At 41.7% G+C, this 17,841-nt stretch overlaps 1 protein-coding gene across 33 annotated transcripts in view; it reads left to right on the top strand.

Moving 5' to 3' along the window:
- The window catches only part of PLEKHA5 (pleckstrin homology domain containing A5), a 247,936-nt gene that overhangs the window by 215,304 nt on the left and 14,791 nt on the right, over positions 1 to 17,841 (top strand). For 16 of the 33 annotated variants that reach the window (XM_032159750.2, XM_032159747.2, XM_032159745.2 and 13 more), the window contains 6 exons: positions 2,006 to 2,052; positions 3,156 to 3,344; positions 4,555 to 4,675; positions 10,621 to 10,739; positions 14,906 to 15,115; positions 16,088 to 16,228. In XM_032159750.2, coding sequence (XP_032015641.1) covers positions 2,006 to 2,052; positions 3,156 to 3,344; positions 4,555 to 4,675; positions 10,621 to 10,739; positions 14,906 to 15,115; positions 16,088 to 16,228 — 827 coding nt within the window. Of the gene's footprint in view, positions 1 to 2,005; positions 2,053 to 3,155; positions 3,345 to 4,554; positions 4,676 to 10,620; positions 10,740 to 14,905; positions 15,116 to 16,087; positions 16,229 to 17,841 lie in introns of those variants that run through there. The other 17 variants (XM_032159753.2, XM_058443438.1, XM_058443440.1 and 14 more) reach the window with 3 other exon arrangements.

The following is a 17,841-nucleotide window of genomic DNA, read 5'->3' on the forward strand; positions in this document are numbered from 1 at the left end:
AGGCGGGCAGATCACCTGAGGTCAGGAGTTCAAGACCAGCTTGGCCAACATGGTGAAACCCTGTCTCTACTAAAAATACAAAAAAAGCCAGGCATGATGGCACATGCCTGTTGTCCCAACTACTCAGGAAGCTTAGACAGGAGAATCGCTTGAACCCTGGAGGTGGAGGTTGCAGTGAGCCAAGATCATGCCAGTGTACTCTAGCATGGGCAACAGAGGGAGACTGTCTCAAAAAAAAAAAATTTCTCAGCTGCATTATAATCTTATGGGACCACTGTCGTATATGCAGTCTGTTGCTGACCAAAACATTGGTATGTGGCACATGACTGAATGTCTAAATGGAATGACATATATAATTGAGATTCTTTTGTTACTTTAATGCATTTTTTCTGAACAGGCACTCTTAACATTGAATCAGAGCACAGGTTTATAAAGTAAAAAGCAAAAGATCTGTCAACCATACCTAAACAAAAATAATTAGTGTCTTGTGTGTATAATTATAAATACCCACAATGTTTACTTACACTTTAGAAGTTTTATCCCCACAACAAGAACTGGGATCATCCTATATCTGTTTTTCAGTAATTTGCTTTTTTCTCTATAACAATACAGTATAAGAATCCATTGTAAAAGGGAACTATAATATATTTATCCATTTCCATATTGATGGATAATGTATGTTGTTTCCAGAGTTTTTCATTTTTGCTGTCATAAGCCATGCCATAATAAACATTATTAATACATACAACTAAACACATATGTTAGTACTTAATGGATTTTAAAAGGTGAGAAATAAGCACATATTTTCCATTTTGATAGCTGTAGCCAAATTGCCCTCCGGAAGGATTGTTTCAAATTATGTTAATACCAGTAATGTTTGAGAAAACCTATTTCCCCATACTCTTGTTTAAATATTTGTTGCTTTTTTAATGTAATTGCTTTCCAATTCTGAAAACAGTAAGTGAATGATTAGAAACTGAAGACTTCATTTAAAATATGTGAAATGGGCCAGGCGCGGTGGCTCACGCCTGTAATCCCAGCACTTTGGGAGGCCAAGGCAGGCGGTCACTTGAGGTCAGGAGTTCAAGACCAGCCTGGCCAACATGACAAAACCCCGGCTCTACTAAAAAAAAAAAAAAAAATACAAAAATTGGCCGGGTGTGGTGGTACGCACCTGTGGTCCCAGCTACTTGGAAGGCTGAGGCAGGAGAATCGCTTGAACCCAGGAGGCAGAGATCACGCCACTGCACTCCAACCTGGGCAACAGAGTGAAAAACAATAAAAAAATAAAAATAAGCCGGGCGTGGTGGCTCATGGCTGTAATCCAAGCACTTTGGGAGGCCAAGGCGGGCGGATCATGAGGTCAGAAGTTCGAGACCAGCCTGGTCAATATGGTGAAACCCAGTCTCTACTAAAAATACAAAAATTAGCCAGGCATGGTGGCGTGCACATATAGTCCCAGCTGCTCGGGAGGCTGAGGCAGAAGAATCACTTGAACCTGGGAGGCAGAGGTTGCAGTGAGCCGAGATCTTGCCACTACACTCCAGCCTGGGCGACAGGCGAAACTCTTTCTCAAAAATAAATAAATAAATAAATAAAAATAAAAATAAATTTAAAAAAAATACATGAAATTGTTCTTTTTTCGGCTGGGCGCAATGGCTCACGCCTGTAATCCCAGCACTTTGGGAGGCCAAGGCAGGTGGATCACTTGAGGTCAGGAGTTCAAGACCAGCCTGACCAACATGGTGAAACCCCATCTCTACTAAAAATAAAAAAATTAGTTGGGCGTGTTGGTACACGCCTGTAGTCCCAGCTACGAGAGGCTGAGGCACAAGAATTGCTTGAACCCAGGAGGCAGAGGTTGCAGTGAGCTGAGATCACGCCGCTACACTCCAGCTTGGGCAAACAGAGCAAGACTTCACTTCAAAAAAACAAAAGAAATTGTTCTTTTTTTATAGTATTAGGAAGATATGTTTAATATAGTTACGTTTTCTAATATTCCTAGGTATGGTAGGATCAAAGCCTTTCTCAACAGTTAAGTACAAAAATGAGGTAAGTTTGGATTGTTTTTCTAATTATAAATTACTTTTAATGCTTAAGAGATGAACTAGAAGTAATTGTCTTCTCTAATCTTAATAACAAAATACTTTTTAAATATATTGAACAGATATTGTTTTAATCTTGAAATTTTATTGGATCAGTAATTTGGTGCTTCTAATATGTGATTTTTCTTCCCTTTTTTAATGCAAAAAAAATGGAATCTCTGCTTTTTATCTGTGTTAGAATTCTAATGTTGTCATACTTTTTCTAATTTAAGTAATGTTTGAATACTTATCATTGTTCCTTATACTGTGTAAAATTTATAGGATGATCGATAGATCAGTTGGCTGTGTGTCATATATAGCATAAAGAAATTACAACTACAAAGAGATACTGTCAACCTAACCAAAAGAATCTATTATTTTGAATTTCGTATAAAAACCAGTCAAAGAGATAACTTTTTTTTTCCTCTCTTAAAAACTGGGGGGCCAGATACAGTGGTCATGCCTGTAATCCCAGCACTTTAGGAGGCCAAGGCAGGAGGATGTCTTGAGCCCAGGAGTTTGAGACCAGCCTGGTAAACATAGCAAGACCCCCATCTCTATAAAACATTAAAGAATTAGACAGGCATGGTGTGCCTATGGTCCCAGCTACTTGGGAGGCTGAGCCAGGAGGATCCCTTGAGCCCAGGAGTTCAAAGGTGCAATGAGCTATGTATGATCAAATCACTGCACTATAGCGAGACCCCATCTCTACCAAATAAATAAATAAATAGTGTAAATATAAGAATAGGATTTTAAAATCAATTCTTTCTTTCTAGTTTTAAAATGAAACCCAGTAATTAGTTTTAAATAGTAATCTCTTTCAATGTTGAGCTTCAGTGTGAAGCTAACCTATATGTTACAGGAAAGAATCAGATGTAATTATATGTTAAATTCCAATTATTGGCTATGATAAAAATTTTTGATTTTACTTTTCATTGTTAGACTTTTGGCTTGGCAGTGTCCCTTTTAGTATCTTAAAGTAAATTTAAGTTAATATACCATTGCAAAGAATTTAGATATGCTTAATTCAATCTGCTTATCTAAATAAGGTGACTGTTCTACAATCTTTAGGAAGAGGAAGTAGTCCCACCTCGTCCTCCACTTCCTCGGTCCTATGACTTTACAGAGCAGCTTCCCATAATCCCCCCTCTGCCCAGTGATAGCAGCTCCTTGCTCTGTTATAGCAGGGGCCCAGTTCATCTGCCTGAAGAAAAGAAGATGTATCAAGTTCAAGGATATCCAAGAAATGGATCTCACTGTGTAAGTGGCTGGAATAGCCACAGAATAATCAATCATACATGTCCTCTCATTTTTGAAAATTAATTTATTTAACACTCAAACTTTTTTTTTATTATAACCTTTATAACCTCACTTTTAGCCAGCAGTTTTTGGTTTATATATGACTTTATCATTTGTGTCTTTCCTGTTTTGGTTTTGCTATTCTCATTTTTAATATTTTTATACTTTTAATATTTTATAATTTCATGGCATTTTTCATATTTTCATAAAGTGGTAACTTTTCCCATGATGAAGCAGCCATATTTTAGGTATACCATTTTAGGGTATTGGAGGCAAAATTGTACCTTCAGATCAGAAAGAAGGGAGAAAGAAAAAGACCATTACTAGGGATGGTAAAGGGACTGGGGGTGTGGGCATTTTGGTCTAGGAAAACTACTCAAAGATGTGGATGTTGCTAAGGAGAGATGTCACCCCTGAAAATTGGAAATACGTTCAGGGTTAAGCAAATAATGTAGGATATAATAAGCAAAGAGAAAAAGGAAATTAGAATTGAGCTAATTTGAGAACAACAAAATGTCTGTGACAGGAATTTTAGTGCTGGGATGGGCCTCACTTAGACCACCTTGTGAATGAAATTTTATTGAATTAATGTAGTTATTTTTAGCCCTCAATTATTCCATCATAAAAATGTGACTTTGTTCCTAAGAGGAACAGAAATATTCTTTTTTTTTTTTGAGACAGGGTCTCACTCTTTCCCAGGCTAGAGTGCAGTGGAGCAATCTCAACTCACTGCAAGCTCTGCCTCCCAGGTTCAAGTGATTCTCCTGCCTCAGCCCTCCGAATGGCTGGGATTATAGGCGCACACCACCATGCCCAGCTAATTTTTGTATTTTTAGTAGAGACAGGGTTTCACCATTTTGGCTGGGCTGGTCTCAAACTCCTGGCCTCAGGTGATACACCCACCTTGGCCTCCCAAAGTGCTGAGATTACAGGTGTGAGCCACTGCACCCGGCCAGAAATATTGTTAATATTAAAACAAAGTTTTGCCACTTAAAAATTTCTCAAATTTCTTCTTTCCATGTAGTTGTGACATAGATATTATTTGTGTTATATCCCAGATGGCTCACTAGGGCTACTAATTTTTAGAGTTTGATTTGTGTCTTTAGCGGTAAACATTTTGAAAGAAACTTTTAGCAGTTTTTTTAGGGTAATTACATGTCTTCCTTTCAAGGGTCCAGATTATAGACTCTACAAGAGTGAACCAGAGTTAACAACAGTGGCAGAAGTTGATGAATCTAATGGAGAAGAAAAATCAGAACCTGTTTCAGAGATAGAAACTTCAGTTGTTAAAGGTCAGCATTTGTAATATGTTCTACCTCTTGTTTTTTGTTTTTGAAGACAATTTACTGCTAAAATAGTAGTAAATTCCATTTACATGTTAACTCATATATGAGTCCAACCCTTTATCTGAAACCTTTGGACTCTGATGAGTTTCTAAATTAAGAAATTTTCAGATATTAAAAGATAAAATGGCCCATAAATGATATATGTCAAATCAGCTAAGTATGAGGCAGCACCCTTTTTTTTTAACACTATTTCTACAATATTCATTCCAAGTGGCATAAATAAATGCTAAAAATAAAAGACATTAGCTGGGCTTGGTGGCGCGTGCCTGTAATCCCAGCTACCCGGGAGGCTGAGGCAGGAGAATCACTGGAACCCAGGAGGTGGAGGCTGCAGTGAGCCGAGATCGTACCACTGCACTCCAGCCTGGGCAACAGAGCAAGACTTCATCTCATAAATAAAAATAAAAATAAAAGACATCACATCAGATTAGGTTTTACTGAGAAATAAGTTTATGTCAAACTTTAAAGTTTCCCATTTCCTGGGAGAGTTTTCTTTTTTTTTTTTTCCTGTTTCTGGTGGTGGTGGTGGTGGTGGTGGTGGTTGTTGTTGTTTGTGATGTGGTCTCGCTCTGTCACCTGAGCTGCTGTACTGGAGCAAACATGGCTCACTGTAGCCTCGACCTCCCAGACTCGGTGATCCTCCCACTTCAACCTTCTAAGTAGCTAGGACTACAGGCACACACCACCATACCAAACTAATTTTTTAAGTATTTGTAGAGACAAGGTGTTGCTGTGTTGCCCAAGCTGGTCTTGAACTCTGGGGATCAAGCAGTCCTTCCACCTCAGCCTCCCAAGGTGTTGAGATTTCAAGCATGTGCCACCACACCTGGACAGGGTCTTTTCTGTGTGTGTGTTTAAAATTATGCATAAGGTATTAATGGCTGAAACAAATTTTCACACAATTTCTACAAAGTAAATTCTGAAATAATATTTCTGTAACATATACTCTGATTTTTTTTTAATGCTGGTCACTTTTCTAGAAGGCAATTGCGTAAAGAAAAGAGTAGAGAGAGAACTATCCTAGATTAAAAAGATAGATAGGCTGGGGGTGGTGGCTAATGCCTGTAATTCCAGCACTTCAGGAGGCCGAGGCGGGCGAATCACCTGAGGTCAGGAGATCAACAACAACAGCAACAACAACAGCCAGAAACAGAAAAAAAAAAAAAGGACCCTCCCAGGAAATGGAAACTCTACCAGCCTGGCCAACATGGTGAAACCCCATCTCTACTAAAATTACAAAAGTTTGGCTGGGCACGGTGGCTCACACCTGTAATCCCAGCACTTTGGGAGGTGGAGGCAGGAGATCGAGACCATCCTGGCTAACGTGGTGAAACCCTGTCTCTACTAAAAATACAAAAAATTAGCCATGCGTGGTAGCACACACCTGTAGTCCCAGCTACTCAGGAGGCTGAGACAGGAGAATCGCTTGAACCTGGGAGTTGGAGGTTGCGGTGAGCCAAGATCGAGCCACTGCACTCCAGCCTGGGTGACAGAGTGAGACTCCGTCACACACAAAAAAATAACAGATAGATATATCGCACTGTTTGAAACTTGATTGGACCATGGTTTAAAAGAAGAATCTCTAAAGTAGGACAATTAATGGAAATTTAAACATGTTCTAGATATTAGCTAACAGTGTGATTGTGATATTGTGGTTGTGTAGTAGAATGTAGTATGTGAATTCTGAAACACTTAGGACAAAAGCATCTGCCACTTTTAAAGGATTCGCCAGAAAGAATGTGTATGTATTTATGCAGAGATAATGCAAGTGTGACAAAATGTAAAACTTTTTAGAAAAATAAGTGCTTATCATAACCCACTGGACTGATTTTTGTAATCTGCTAAAGATCACTAAGTAAAGTTTGAAAAACATCTAAGTGAGGCCAGGCGTGGTGGCTCATGCCTATAATCCCAGCATTTTGGAAGGCAGAAGTGGGCAGATCACAAGGTCAGGAGTTGAAGACCAGCCTGGCCAACATGACGAAGCCCCATCTCTACTAAAAATACAAAAATTAGCTAGATGTGGTGGCAGGCACCTGTAATTCCAGCTACTCGGGAGGCAGAGGCAGGAGAATTGCTTGAACTGGGAGGCGGAGGTTACAGTGAGCCAAGATTGCGCCACTGCACCTCAGCCTAGACAGTGACTCCATCGCAAAAAAAAAAAAACAAAAGCAAACAAAGAAGAAAACACCTAAGTGGTAGTAATATTCACATAGCTTTTTTCATTGTTGGAATATTTTTCTAGGTTATCTAATGTCATTTTTTAAATTTAAAAATACTGGCATCTTGAAAATTTAATATTTATATTTATACACCTTTTCTTTCTCATCCTAATCCTGTCTCCTTATTCAAAGTCTTTTTTTTTTTTTTTTTTTTTTTTTTTAAGAGATCTCCCCCCCCCCCCCCGGGGGGGGGGGGGGGGGGTGGCTTGGGGGCTCTTTGTCCCCCCCTTCCCCCCCACCCCGCCAAGTAGCTGAGACTACACACGTGTGCCACCACACCTGGCTAATTTTTGTATTTATTGTAGAGACAGGATTTCACCATGTTGCCCAGGCTTGTCTCAGACTTCTAGGCTCAAGCAATCTGCCTGCCTCAGCCTCCTGGAGTGTTGGGATTACAGGCGTGAGCCACCACACCTGGCCACAACAAAGACTTTAAATGGGCTGGGAATGATGGCTCATTCCTGTAATCTCAGCACTTTGGGAGGCCGAAGCAGATGGATTGCTTGAGTCCAGGAGTTCAAGACCAGCCTGGGCAACATAACCAGACCTCATCTCTATTTGATAAAGTAAAAAATGTATTTAGCTTTTTTTTAAGCATATACAACTGGCCGGGCACGGTGGCTCACGCTTGTAATCCCAGCACTTTGGGAGGCCGAAGCGGGCGGATCACGAGGTCAGGAGATCAAGACCACGGTGAAACCCCGTCTCTACTAAAAATACAAAAAATTTAGCCGGGCGTGGTGGCGGGCGCCTGTAGTCCCAGCTACTCGGAGAGGCTGAGGCAGGAGAATGGCGTGAACCTGGGAGGCGGAGCTTGCAGTGAGCCGAGATTGCGCCACTGCACTCCAGCCTGGGCGACAGAGCGGGACTCCATCTCAAAAAAAAAAAGCATATACAACTATTTGACAACAGTAGCATATAAATGAAGAGGAAGTTTATTGATATTAATATGCTTTAACATCTTTGTTTTGTTCTGAATCATGGTGATGATCTTGACTAACTTTAGACTTTCATAAGTTTAAGTATGCATGCTAGGGTATGAGATAAAAGAAATTGTCAAGGCTGCAGAGAGCTGTGATCATGCCACTTAAACTTCAGCCTGAACAACACAGCAGGACTCTGGAAGGAGAGAAAGATAATCCAAAAAAGAAAAGAAGCTGAAGAAAATGCAAAGCAAAAAAATACATTGTTACAAATCTAAATACATCGGCAGTTACAACAAATATAATTGGACTGAATGCGTCACTTAAAAAGATTGGCCAAGGCAGGGCACAGTGGCTCACACCTGTAATCTCAGCACTTTGGGAGGCCAAGACAGACAGATCACCTGAGGTCAGAAGTTCCAGACCAGCCTGACCAACATGATGAAACCCTGTCTCTGCTAAAAATACAAAATTAGCCAGGTGTGGTGTCATAGTTTGCCTGTAATCCCAGTTACTCAGGAGGCTGAGGCACGAGAATCACTTGAATGCAGGAAGCAGAGATTACAGTGAGCCAAGATCACGCCATTGCACTCCAGCTTGGGCAACAAGAGGGAAATTCCATCTCAAAAAAAAAAAAAAAAGACTGACTGGGGCTAGTGGCACGTGCTTGTAATCCCAGCACTTTGAGAAGCTAAGGCGGGAGGGTGGTTTGAGCCCAGGAGTTCAAGACCAGCCTGGGCAACATGGCAAGATCCTGTCTCTACAGAAAAATAAAGGCCGGGCGCGGTGGCTCACGCTTGTAATCCCAGCACTTTGGGAGGCCGAGGCGGGCAGATCATGAGGTCAGGAGATCGAGACCACGGTGAAACCCCATCTCTACTAAAAATATAAAAAATTAGCCAGGCGTGGTGGCGGGCGCCTGTAATCCCAGCTACTCGGAGAGGCTGAGGCAGGAGAATGGCGTGAACCCGGGAGGCGGAGCTTGCAGTGAGCTGAGATCGTGCCACTGCACTCCAGCACTCCAGCACTCCAGCCTGGGTGACAGAGCGCAACTCCATCTCAAAAAAAAAAAAAAATTAGCCAGGTGTGGTAGCACATGCCTGTAGTCCCACCTACTCAGGAGGCTGAGGTGGGAGGATCGCTTGAGCCCAGTAGGCAGAGGTTGCAGTGAGCCAAGATCGTGCCATTGCACTCCAGCCTGGGTGACAGAGCAAGACTCCATCTCAAAAAAAAAAAAAAGAAAAATACAGAAGGTAAAGTGAAAATGAGTACCTATAGTTAGCTATTGTTAACATTGTTAGTGGATACCTTGAGGCAATATTGTATGATTTTTTAAAGCCAAGCAGAAATTAAGAACATTTAGTTGAACTACCTTGTTAGGATGATGATAGAGATGTATCAGTATGACAAAGAAGGCTTTTTTTTTTTTTTTTTTTTTTAAATAGAGATGGGTCTGTGTTGAGCAGGCTGGTCTCAAACTCCTGGCCTCAAGCGATCCTCCCATCTCAGCCTCCCAAAGTGCTAGGATTATAGGCAATGAGCCACAGCACCTGGCCAAAAGAGGGCATTTTATAATTAATGTTCTTAAAAATGTCATCAGTTAATCTGTACAATTTTTTCTTCTCTTTTTTTTTTTTTTTTTTTTTTTTTGTTTTAAGGAGACAAGTCTCACTTGCTCTATTGCCCAGCTGGAGTGCGGTGGTGCGATCTCCGCTCACTGTAACCTCTGCAGTGATCCTCTCACCTCAGCCTCCTGAGTAGCTGGTACTATAGGTGTGCACCACCACACCCAGCTAATTTGTGTTTTGTTTTTTGTGTTTTTTTTTCCAATTTTTGTGGAGACAGGGTCTCATTATATTACCCAAGCTGGTCTGAAAATCCTGAGCTCAAGTGATCGTCCCTCCTCAGTCTCCCAAAGTGCTAGGATTACAGGCGTGAACAGAATTCTATTTTTAAATATAACCCTAAATTTATCTGGTGGTATCATTGACTGACTTTGACTCTTTTATTTTTATTTATTTATTTATTTTTGAGACAGAGTCTTCTCTGTCACCCAGGCTGGAGTGCAGTGGCGCGATCTCAGCTCACTGCAACCTGCACCTCCTGGGATCAAGCAATTGTCCTGCCTCAGCCTCCTGAGTTGCTGGGATTACAGGTACCTGACACCATGCCTGGCTAATTTTTGTATTTTTTATAGTAGAGAGAAGGTTTCACCATGTTGGCTAAGCTGGTCTTGAACTCCTGACTTCAGATGATTCGCCTGCCTCAGCCTCCCAAAGTGCTGGGATTTCAGGCATGAGTCACCACCCCCAGCCTGACTCTTTTTTTTTTTTTTTTTTAAACAGTGTTTCGTTCTTTGTTGCCCAGGCTGGAGTGCAATGGTACAATCTCGGCTCACTGCAACTTCCGACTGCCGAGTTCAAGTGATTCTCCTGCCTCAGCCTCCCGAGTAGGTGGGATTCCAGGCATGTGCCACCACGCCCGGCTAATTTTGTATTTTTAGTGGAGACGGGATTTCTCCATGTTGGTCAGGCTGGTCTCGAACTCCTGACCTCAGGTCATCCGCCTGCCTCGGCCTCCCAAAGTGCTGCGATTGCAGGCGTGAGCCACTGCGCCAGGCCAGCCTAACTCTTTTTAAATAAATTTGCTTTCTGATTTTAAAAAGTGTTAGAAATTAAGTAAGCTAAAAGAAAGCAATGCTGTATAAAAGATGTTTTGTAAAACTTACTGCTGTTTTAATTTTTAGGTTCCCACTTTCCTGTTGGAGTAGTCCCTCCAAGAGCAAAATCACCAACACCCGAATCTTCGACAGTAGCTTCCTATGTAACCTTAAGGAAAACTAAGAAGATGATGGATCTAAGAACGGTATTTAACTGGAAATTAACTTCTAGGAAGATTCTCACACCTATTTATTGCTTTCTTACATGTTTTCATTTTCAGTGTCTTATCAAAATTATTTTTGCATACTCAAAGAAAAACTTAGTAATCTTAGTTATTTTTTTTTTTTTTTTTTGAGACAGAGTCTCGCTCTGTCGCCCAGGCTGGAGTGCAGTGGCATGATCTCAGCTCACTGCAAACTCTGCCTCCCGGGTTCACACCATCCTCCTGCCTCAGCCTCCCGAGTAGCTGGGACTACAGGCGCCCACCACCACACCCGGCTAATTTTTTTTGTATTTTTATTAGAGACAGGGTTTCAGCATGTTACCAGGATGGTCTCGATCTGACCTTGTGATCCGCCCACCTCAGCCTCCCAAAGTGCTGGGATTACAGGCATGAGCCACCATGCCCGACCTTAAAATTTTGTTTAAAGAATTAGCCATCAGAGGACAGACCTAGTCAATACCTAATTTAAGTTTCTTTTGATCAGCCTAGACATGGGGTCATAGTCGTAGTCCACAATTTGTGGAATCTATTCTCTAATCACTGTACTACACTCCTTAATGCCTCTTTAGAATTTTCTCGATGAGAGGTATAGATGTGTCCTGTGGCCTCCCAAAAGTTAATGGATTTTCTAGCTATCATGAGGTTGCAGGGCCTTTTAGCTGTGGTATTAATAGCTTCAGAGTTTGCCTATCCTCTGGTTACTCTGAGAAATGTGAGTTGGAACTAGAAAATAAATCCTATATTTTACATTTTCATCTGAGATTCATTTAATTCAAACTCCAAACCAGTCTAGTTTTGTTCTTTGGAAAATGCTGAGAACACTTAACTCCCTTTCTTCAAGTATTCTCTAGAAATTTGGGCTGCAAAAATGCTTCTACTTTTTATCTTTATCAATACTCTACCTATTTGGTATGAGATAATTTTAAGCTTGAAGACAACACTGAAAGGTACTACATATAAGATATATGGCTAGTCTTTTTTTTTTTTTTTTTTTTTTTTTTTTTTTTTGAGACGGAGTCTCGCTCTGTCGCCCAGGCTGGAGTGCAGTGGCGCGATCTCGGCTCACTGCAAGCTCCGCCTCCCGGGTTCACGCCATTCTCCTGCCTCAGCCTCTCCGAGTAGCTGGGACTACAGGCACCCGCCACCACGCCCGGCTAATTTTTTGTATTTTTAGTAGAGACGGGGTTTCACCATGTTGGCCAGGATGGTCTCTATCTCCTGACCTCGTGATCCTCCCGCCTCGGCCTCCCAAAGTGCTGGGATTACAGGCGTGAGCCACCGCGCCCGGCTTTTTTTTTTTTTTTTAATGGATAGGGTTTCACTCTGTTGCCTGGGCTGAAGTGCATTGGCATGATCATAGCTCACTGCAGCCTCCAACTCCTGGACTCGAGGGATCCTCTCACCCCAGCCTCCTCCTGGCTAGCTGGGACAATAAGCATGTACCACCATACTTGGCTAATTTTTTTTTTCTTTTTTATTAGTAGTGACGGGGTCTCTCTCTGTTGCCCAGGCTAGTTATTCTTCAAAGATATTAAAGTGCAACTACAAAGTATATGCCAAAAAAACTCGGCTGCATTTATATATAGGAAATGTAGTGTTTTCAATTTAGTACGAAATTATAAAGATCTATAGAGATAATTATCATGGAATAAAGATAATATATCAGCATTAACATTAATGGTCATGATTCTGTAATACCATTGTTTGTTCAGAGAGTTAGGCATTTTTTACAGATTGGAAGATTTCATTGGAAATGGTAAAGCTAAAATAACAAGTCTACGGAAAAAGGACTACAAAAAGTGCATGTTAAAATCAAGCAGAGGCCAGGTGCTGTAGCTCATACCTGTCATCCCAGCACTTTGAGAGGCCGAGGCTGGCAGGCAGATCATTTGAAGTCAGGGGCTCGAGACCAGCCTGGCCGACATGGTGAAACCCTGTCTCTACTAAAAATCCAAAAATTAGCCGGGCGTGGTGGCAGGCACCTGTAGTCCCAGCTACTCGGGAGGCTGAGGCATAAGAATCATTTGAACCCAGGAGGCAGAGGTTGCAGTGAGTCGAGATTGTACCACTGCACTCCAGCCTGGGCAACAGAGTGAGACTCTGTCTCAAAAAAAAAAAACAAAAACAACACACACACAAATATAAAATCAAGCAGAAAGATACTGGCAGGTTTAGGCCAGCCATAGTAGCTCATACCTGTAATTCCAGCACTTTGGGAGGCCAGGTCTGGAGAATTGCTTGAGCTCAGGAATTCAAGACTAGCCTGAGCAACATAAGGAGACCCCATCTCTACAAAAATTACCAAAAAAAATTAGCCAGGCATGGTGACCTGTGCCTATGGTCTCACCTACTCAAGAGGCTGAGATAGGGTGGATCACTTGAGCCTGGGAGGTCGAGGTGAGCCGTGATTGCCCCACTGCACCCCAGCCTGGGCAACAGAGTGACAGCCTGTCTCAAAAAATAAATACATAAATAAATAAAATTCGTTAAAATCATAAGGGAAAATATATTTTACCACTTATTAAGTGGAAATAGTTCATCATAAAGATCTTCATCCTCATCATCTTCACATTGACTGGGTGGAAGAAGAGGAAGTTGTTCTTTTTTTTTTTGAGACAGAGTATCTCCCTGTCGCCCAGGTGCAATGGCGCAATCTCAGCTCACTGCAACCTCTACCTCCCGGGTTCAAACGATTCTCCTGCCTCGGCCTCCCGAGTAGCTGGGACTACAGGCGCCCGCCATCATGTCCAGCTAATTTCTGTATTTTTAGTAGACACAGGGTTTCACTGTGTTGGCCAGGCTGGTCTCTAACTCCTGAACTTGTGATCTGCCCGCCTCGGCCTCCCAAAGTGTTGGGATTACAGGCGTGAGCCATCGCGCCCGGCCTTAGCATTTTCATATATGACTGATTTATAGAAAATAAGTGTTTTCGTAGTTTTATTACTGATGAGAAAGAAAATATCTAGGGGTGTTTGCTTTATTAGTCTTTTCATGGTAAATGTATAACTTAACACATCACATTTTCATCAAAATAAAAGAAATCTCTAATATTTAGACACTGTGCCCCTGCTTTTCTCCTCGTTTGAGTTTTATTCAGTTTTCTGTTTCAGGGTCAAGTTTTATGCAATTTTCTGTTTCAGGGTCATGGGACTGGCTTGCTCCAGAGCTGCCATATTCTTTATATTCTTCTTCTTTTTTTTTTTTTTTTTTTTTTTTTTTGAGACAGACTCTCACTCATTGCCCAGGCTGGCACAGTCTCAGTTCACTGCAACCTCTGCTTCCTGGGTTCAAGCAATTCTCCCACCTCAGCCTCCCGAGTAGCTGGGACTACTGGCATGAGCCACCATGCCTGGCTAATTTTTTTGTACTTTCGTAGAGACAGGGTTTCGCCATGTTGGCCAGGCTGGTCTTAAACTCCTGACATCAAGTGATCCACCTGCCTCAGCCTCCCAAAGTGCTGGGATTATAGGCGTGAGCCACTGCACCCAGCCTGCCCTGCCCTTTTATGGTGGTGGTGGTGGTGGTTTTTGTTTTACCCAGATTTACTGGAACTGAATTATGGGGGTTGGTTGGTTGGTTTGTTTGTTTGAGATCGGGTCTGGCTCTGTCGCCCATGCTGGAGTGCAATAGCGCGATCTCAGCTCACTGCAACCCCCACCTCCTGGGCTCAAACCATCCTCCTACCTCAGCCTCCCAAGTAGCTGGGACTATAGGCATATACCACCACACCTGCGTGGCTAATTTTTGTATTTTTGGTAGAGACGGATTTTCACCATGTTGCCCAGGCTGGTCTCAAACTCCTGGGCTCAAGTAATTCACCCACCTCAGGCTCCCGAAGTGCTGGGATTATAGGTGTGAGCCACCACTGCTGGCCCATATTTTTTTTTTTAAGCCAAAAAAATACTTTTTGTTCCTCTTTTCTCTCTCCTCCCTTATAATACCGTCTGTCTTTTTCTTTGTGTCATTGACCATACATCACCAATTACTAGTTAAGGATCAAATAACAATTTCATGTGCCTTTCTGGTGATATCTAAATGACATTCAAAACCTCTTCTTGTGATTTTGAATACAAAATAAATAAATGCACTTTACAACATTTTTCAGAAGTTTTCATTTATATATTGATATGTTCATTCTTACATTGAAGGAAAGACCAAGAAGCGCAGTGGAACAGCTCTGTTTGGCTGAAAGTACTCGACCTAGGATGACTGTGGAAGAGCAAATGGAAAGAATAAGAAGACATCAACAAGCGTGCCTGAGGGAAAAGAAAAAAGGATTAAATGTTATTGGAGCTTCAGACCAGTCACCCTTACAAAGCCCTTCAAATTTAAGGGATAATCCATTTAGGACTACTCAGGTATATGAATTGCATTTGATTATTCTTTTGTGTAAATCTGCTATCACTGAATTTTGGAATCAGAGTTACATGATTGATAGGTCTTAAAAGGTCTGCAGTATGGATAGTTATTTTATATTATTTAATTCTCCTAATAATAAGCTAAGACACCTAAGTAAAATGTAAATAACCCTGAGTTCAAGAGACCAGAGCTAAACTACATGTTGGATGCCCGTGGACCAGTTGTGGACTTAACGTCTTCAACTGTACAGTGATGATACAGCTGCCCAGACTCCTTAGAGACACTAAGAAAATAAAAGGGTTTTCAACAAATGTAAAATGCTATGCAGGTTACCAAGATAGTCCCCAATTCCCCTCTCAATAAAATGTGTATTACTCTGTGTCCTGATTTAACATGACCTAAATTATAACAGGAGAGAGCTTCTAAATAAAGTTCCTAGTGCGCTGTCCATCACCTCTCAACTTCAGGCTTATAAAGTGATGCCATTTTCTTTTTGTTTTTTGCCCCTCTTTATAAATTTAGAGACAGCAGCCTAGCCAACCTGTTCAGTAGCTTCTGTCTGGTCTTTCCCTGTTTGTAGACACTTGTCACCTAGCAATAGTATCTTAAAAGTTTGTCTATAATGGCATAAACTGAATGCATCAGCTGAACATGCTTTCCTGTCCTAATGAACATCCCCTCTTTCCATCTAATCAAGTGCAGGCATTGCTAATGGAGACTAAACAAAGCAACAATTTGAATTGTGGCACATTCTACAAATTACAAAATGAATAGTTTTTTTTTTAAAAGAGATGAGAAAAATATGTGGAATAGTGCTATATATATAAATTTTCTTTGTTAGTTTTCATAGGAAAACTTCTTCATGAGTGGAGATCCAGCTTTGTTCTATTTTCAGAATTAACAGGCACTATTTATAAAATATACATGCATGCACAGTATGAGTATAAAAATGCTATATGTCTTTTGAGCAGACTCGAAGGAGGGATGATAGTGTTAAGGAACTGGACACTGTCATTAGAGAAAATGATGTAAAGCCAGACCATGAAACTCCTGCAGCAGAAATTGTTCAACTAAAAGAAACCGAACCCCAAAATGTGGACTTCAGCAAAGAGGTAGCGAGATTATTTTATGAAAGGTATTCCAAAGGAATAGATTTGTGAAGATTAAATCAAGTAGTAAGGTTGAAAATAAAGTACATTTCTTTCAGTCACAGAGGCCATAGAGCTAAATGAAAAAATAAGCTTTCTGGCTGGGCGTGGTGGCTCATGCCTGTAATCCCAGCACTTTGGGAGGCCGAGGCAGGCAGATCATGAGGTCAGGAGATCGAGACCATCCTGGCTAACATGGTGAAACCCCATCTCTACTAAAAATGCAAAAAAAAATTAGCCGGGCTTGGTGGCAGGCGTCTCTAGTCCCAGCTACTGGGGAGGCTGAGGCAGGAGAAGGGCATGAACCTGGGAGGCGGAGCTTGCAGTGAGCCAAGATCGCGCCACTGCACTCCAGCCTGGGCGACAGAGAGAGACTCCATCTCAAGAAAAAAGAAAAAATAAACTTTCTTTAGTTTGATTGATGTATTCAGCCACATCAAAATATACATTAATTGACCGGACACGGTGGCTCGTGTGTGTAATCCCAGCACTTTGAGAAGCTGAGGCAGGCGGATCACTTGAGCCCATGAGTTTGAGACCAGCCTGGGCAACATGGTGAAACCCTGCCTCTACTGAATACAAAAATTAGCCAGGTGTGGTGGCATGCACCTGTAGTCCCAACTGCTACTGGAGAAGCTGAGGTAGGAGGATCACCTCAGCCCAAGTTGCAGTGAGTAGAGATGGGCCAAATGGGGCCAGGCACAGTGGCTCACGCCTGTAATCCCAGCACTTTGGAGGCCAAGGCGAGTGGATCACTTGAGGCCCGGAGTTCAAGATCAGCCTCGCCAACATAGTGAAACCCCATCTCTATAAAAAATACAAGTTAGCTGGGCATGGTGATACACGCCTGTAATCACTACTCAGGAGGCTGAAGCAGGAGAATCGCTTGAACCCGGGAGTCGGAGGTTGCAATGAGCTGAGATCGCGCCACTGCCCTGCAGCCTGGAGGAGAGAGTGAGATTCCATCTCAAAAAAAAGAAAAAAGAGAAAAAAAGAAAAAATTTTTAAAAATGCATTAACTGAAAATTTAAAACATAATCAGTCACAGCTAGATTAAATTATCATTAATCCAAGTTAAGGAATCTTATATCCCAACAGCTAGGTCTTAGCAATATGCACCATCTCTTTTTTTTTGAGACAGAATCTCACACTGTCGCCCAGGCTGCAGTACAGTGGCGCGATCTTAGCTCACTGCAACCTCTGCCTCCCAGGTTCAAGCGATTCTCCTGCCTTAGCCTCCCAAGTAGCTAGGATTACAGGCATGTACCACCATGCCCAGCTAATTTTTTGTATCTTTAGTAGAGATGGGGTTTCACCATGTTGACCAGGCTGGTCTCGAACTCCTGACCTCGTGATCTGCCCGCCTCGGCCTCCCAAAGTGCTGGGATTACAGGTGTGAGCCACTGTGCCCGGCCTGCATCATGTCTTTAGACAAATAACTTTTTGCATCCTAGTAGTAAAGAATGTTAATATTCTTAATATACTTGAACCTAAATTTATTATCAGTAAATATTTGATAGAGTGTGATTGTTTAATAAACTTTATTTTGGAATTATTTTAGATATGCTACTCTAATA

The sequence above is a fragment of the Hylobates moloch genome, unplaced genomic scaffold, assembly GCF_009828535.3.
Source record: "Hylobates moloch isolate HMO894 unplaced genomic scaffold, HMol_V3 SCAFFOLD_8, whole genome shotgun sequence".
Taxonomy (NCBI): Eukaryota; Metazoa; Chordata; class Mammalia; order Primates; family Hylobatidae; genus Hylobates; species Hylobates moloch.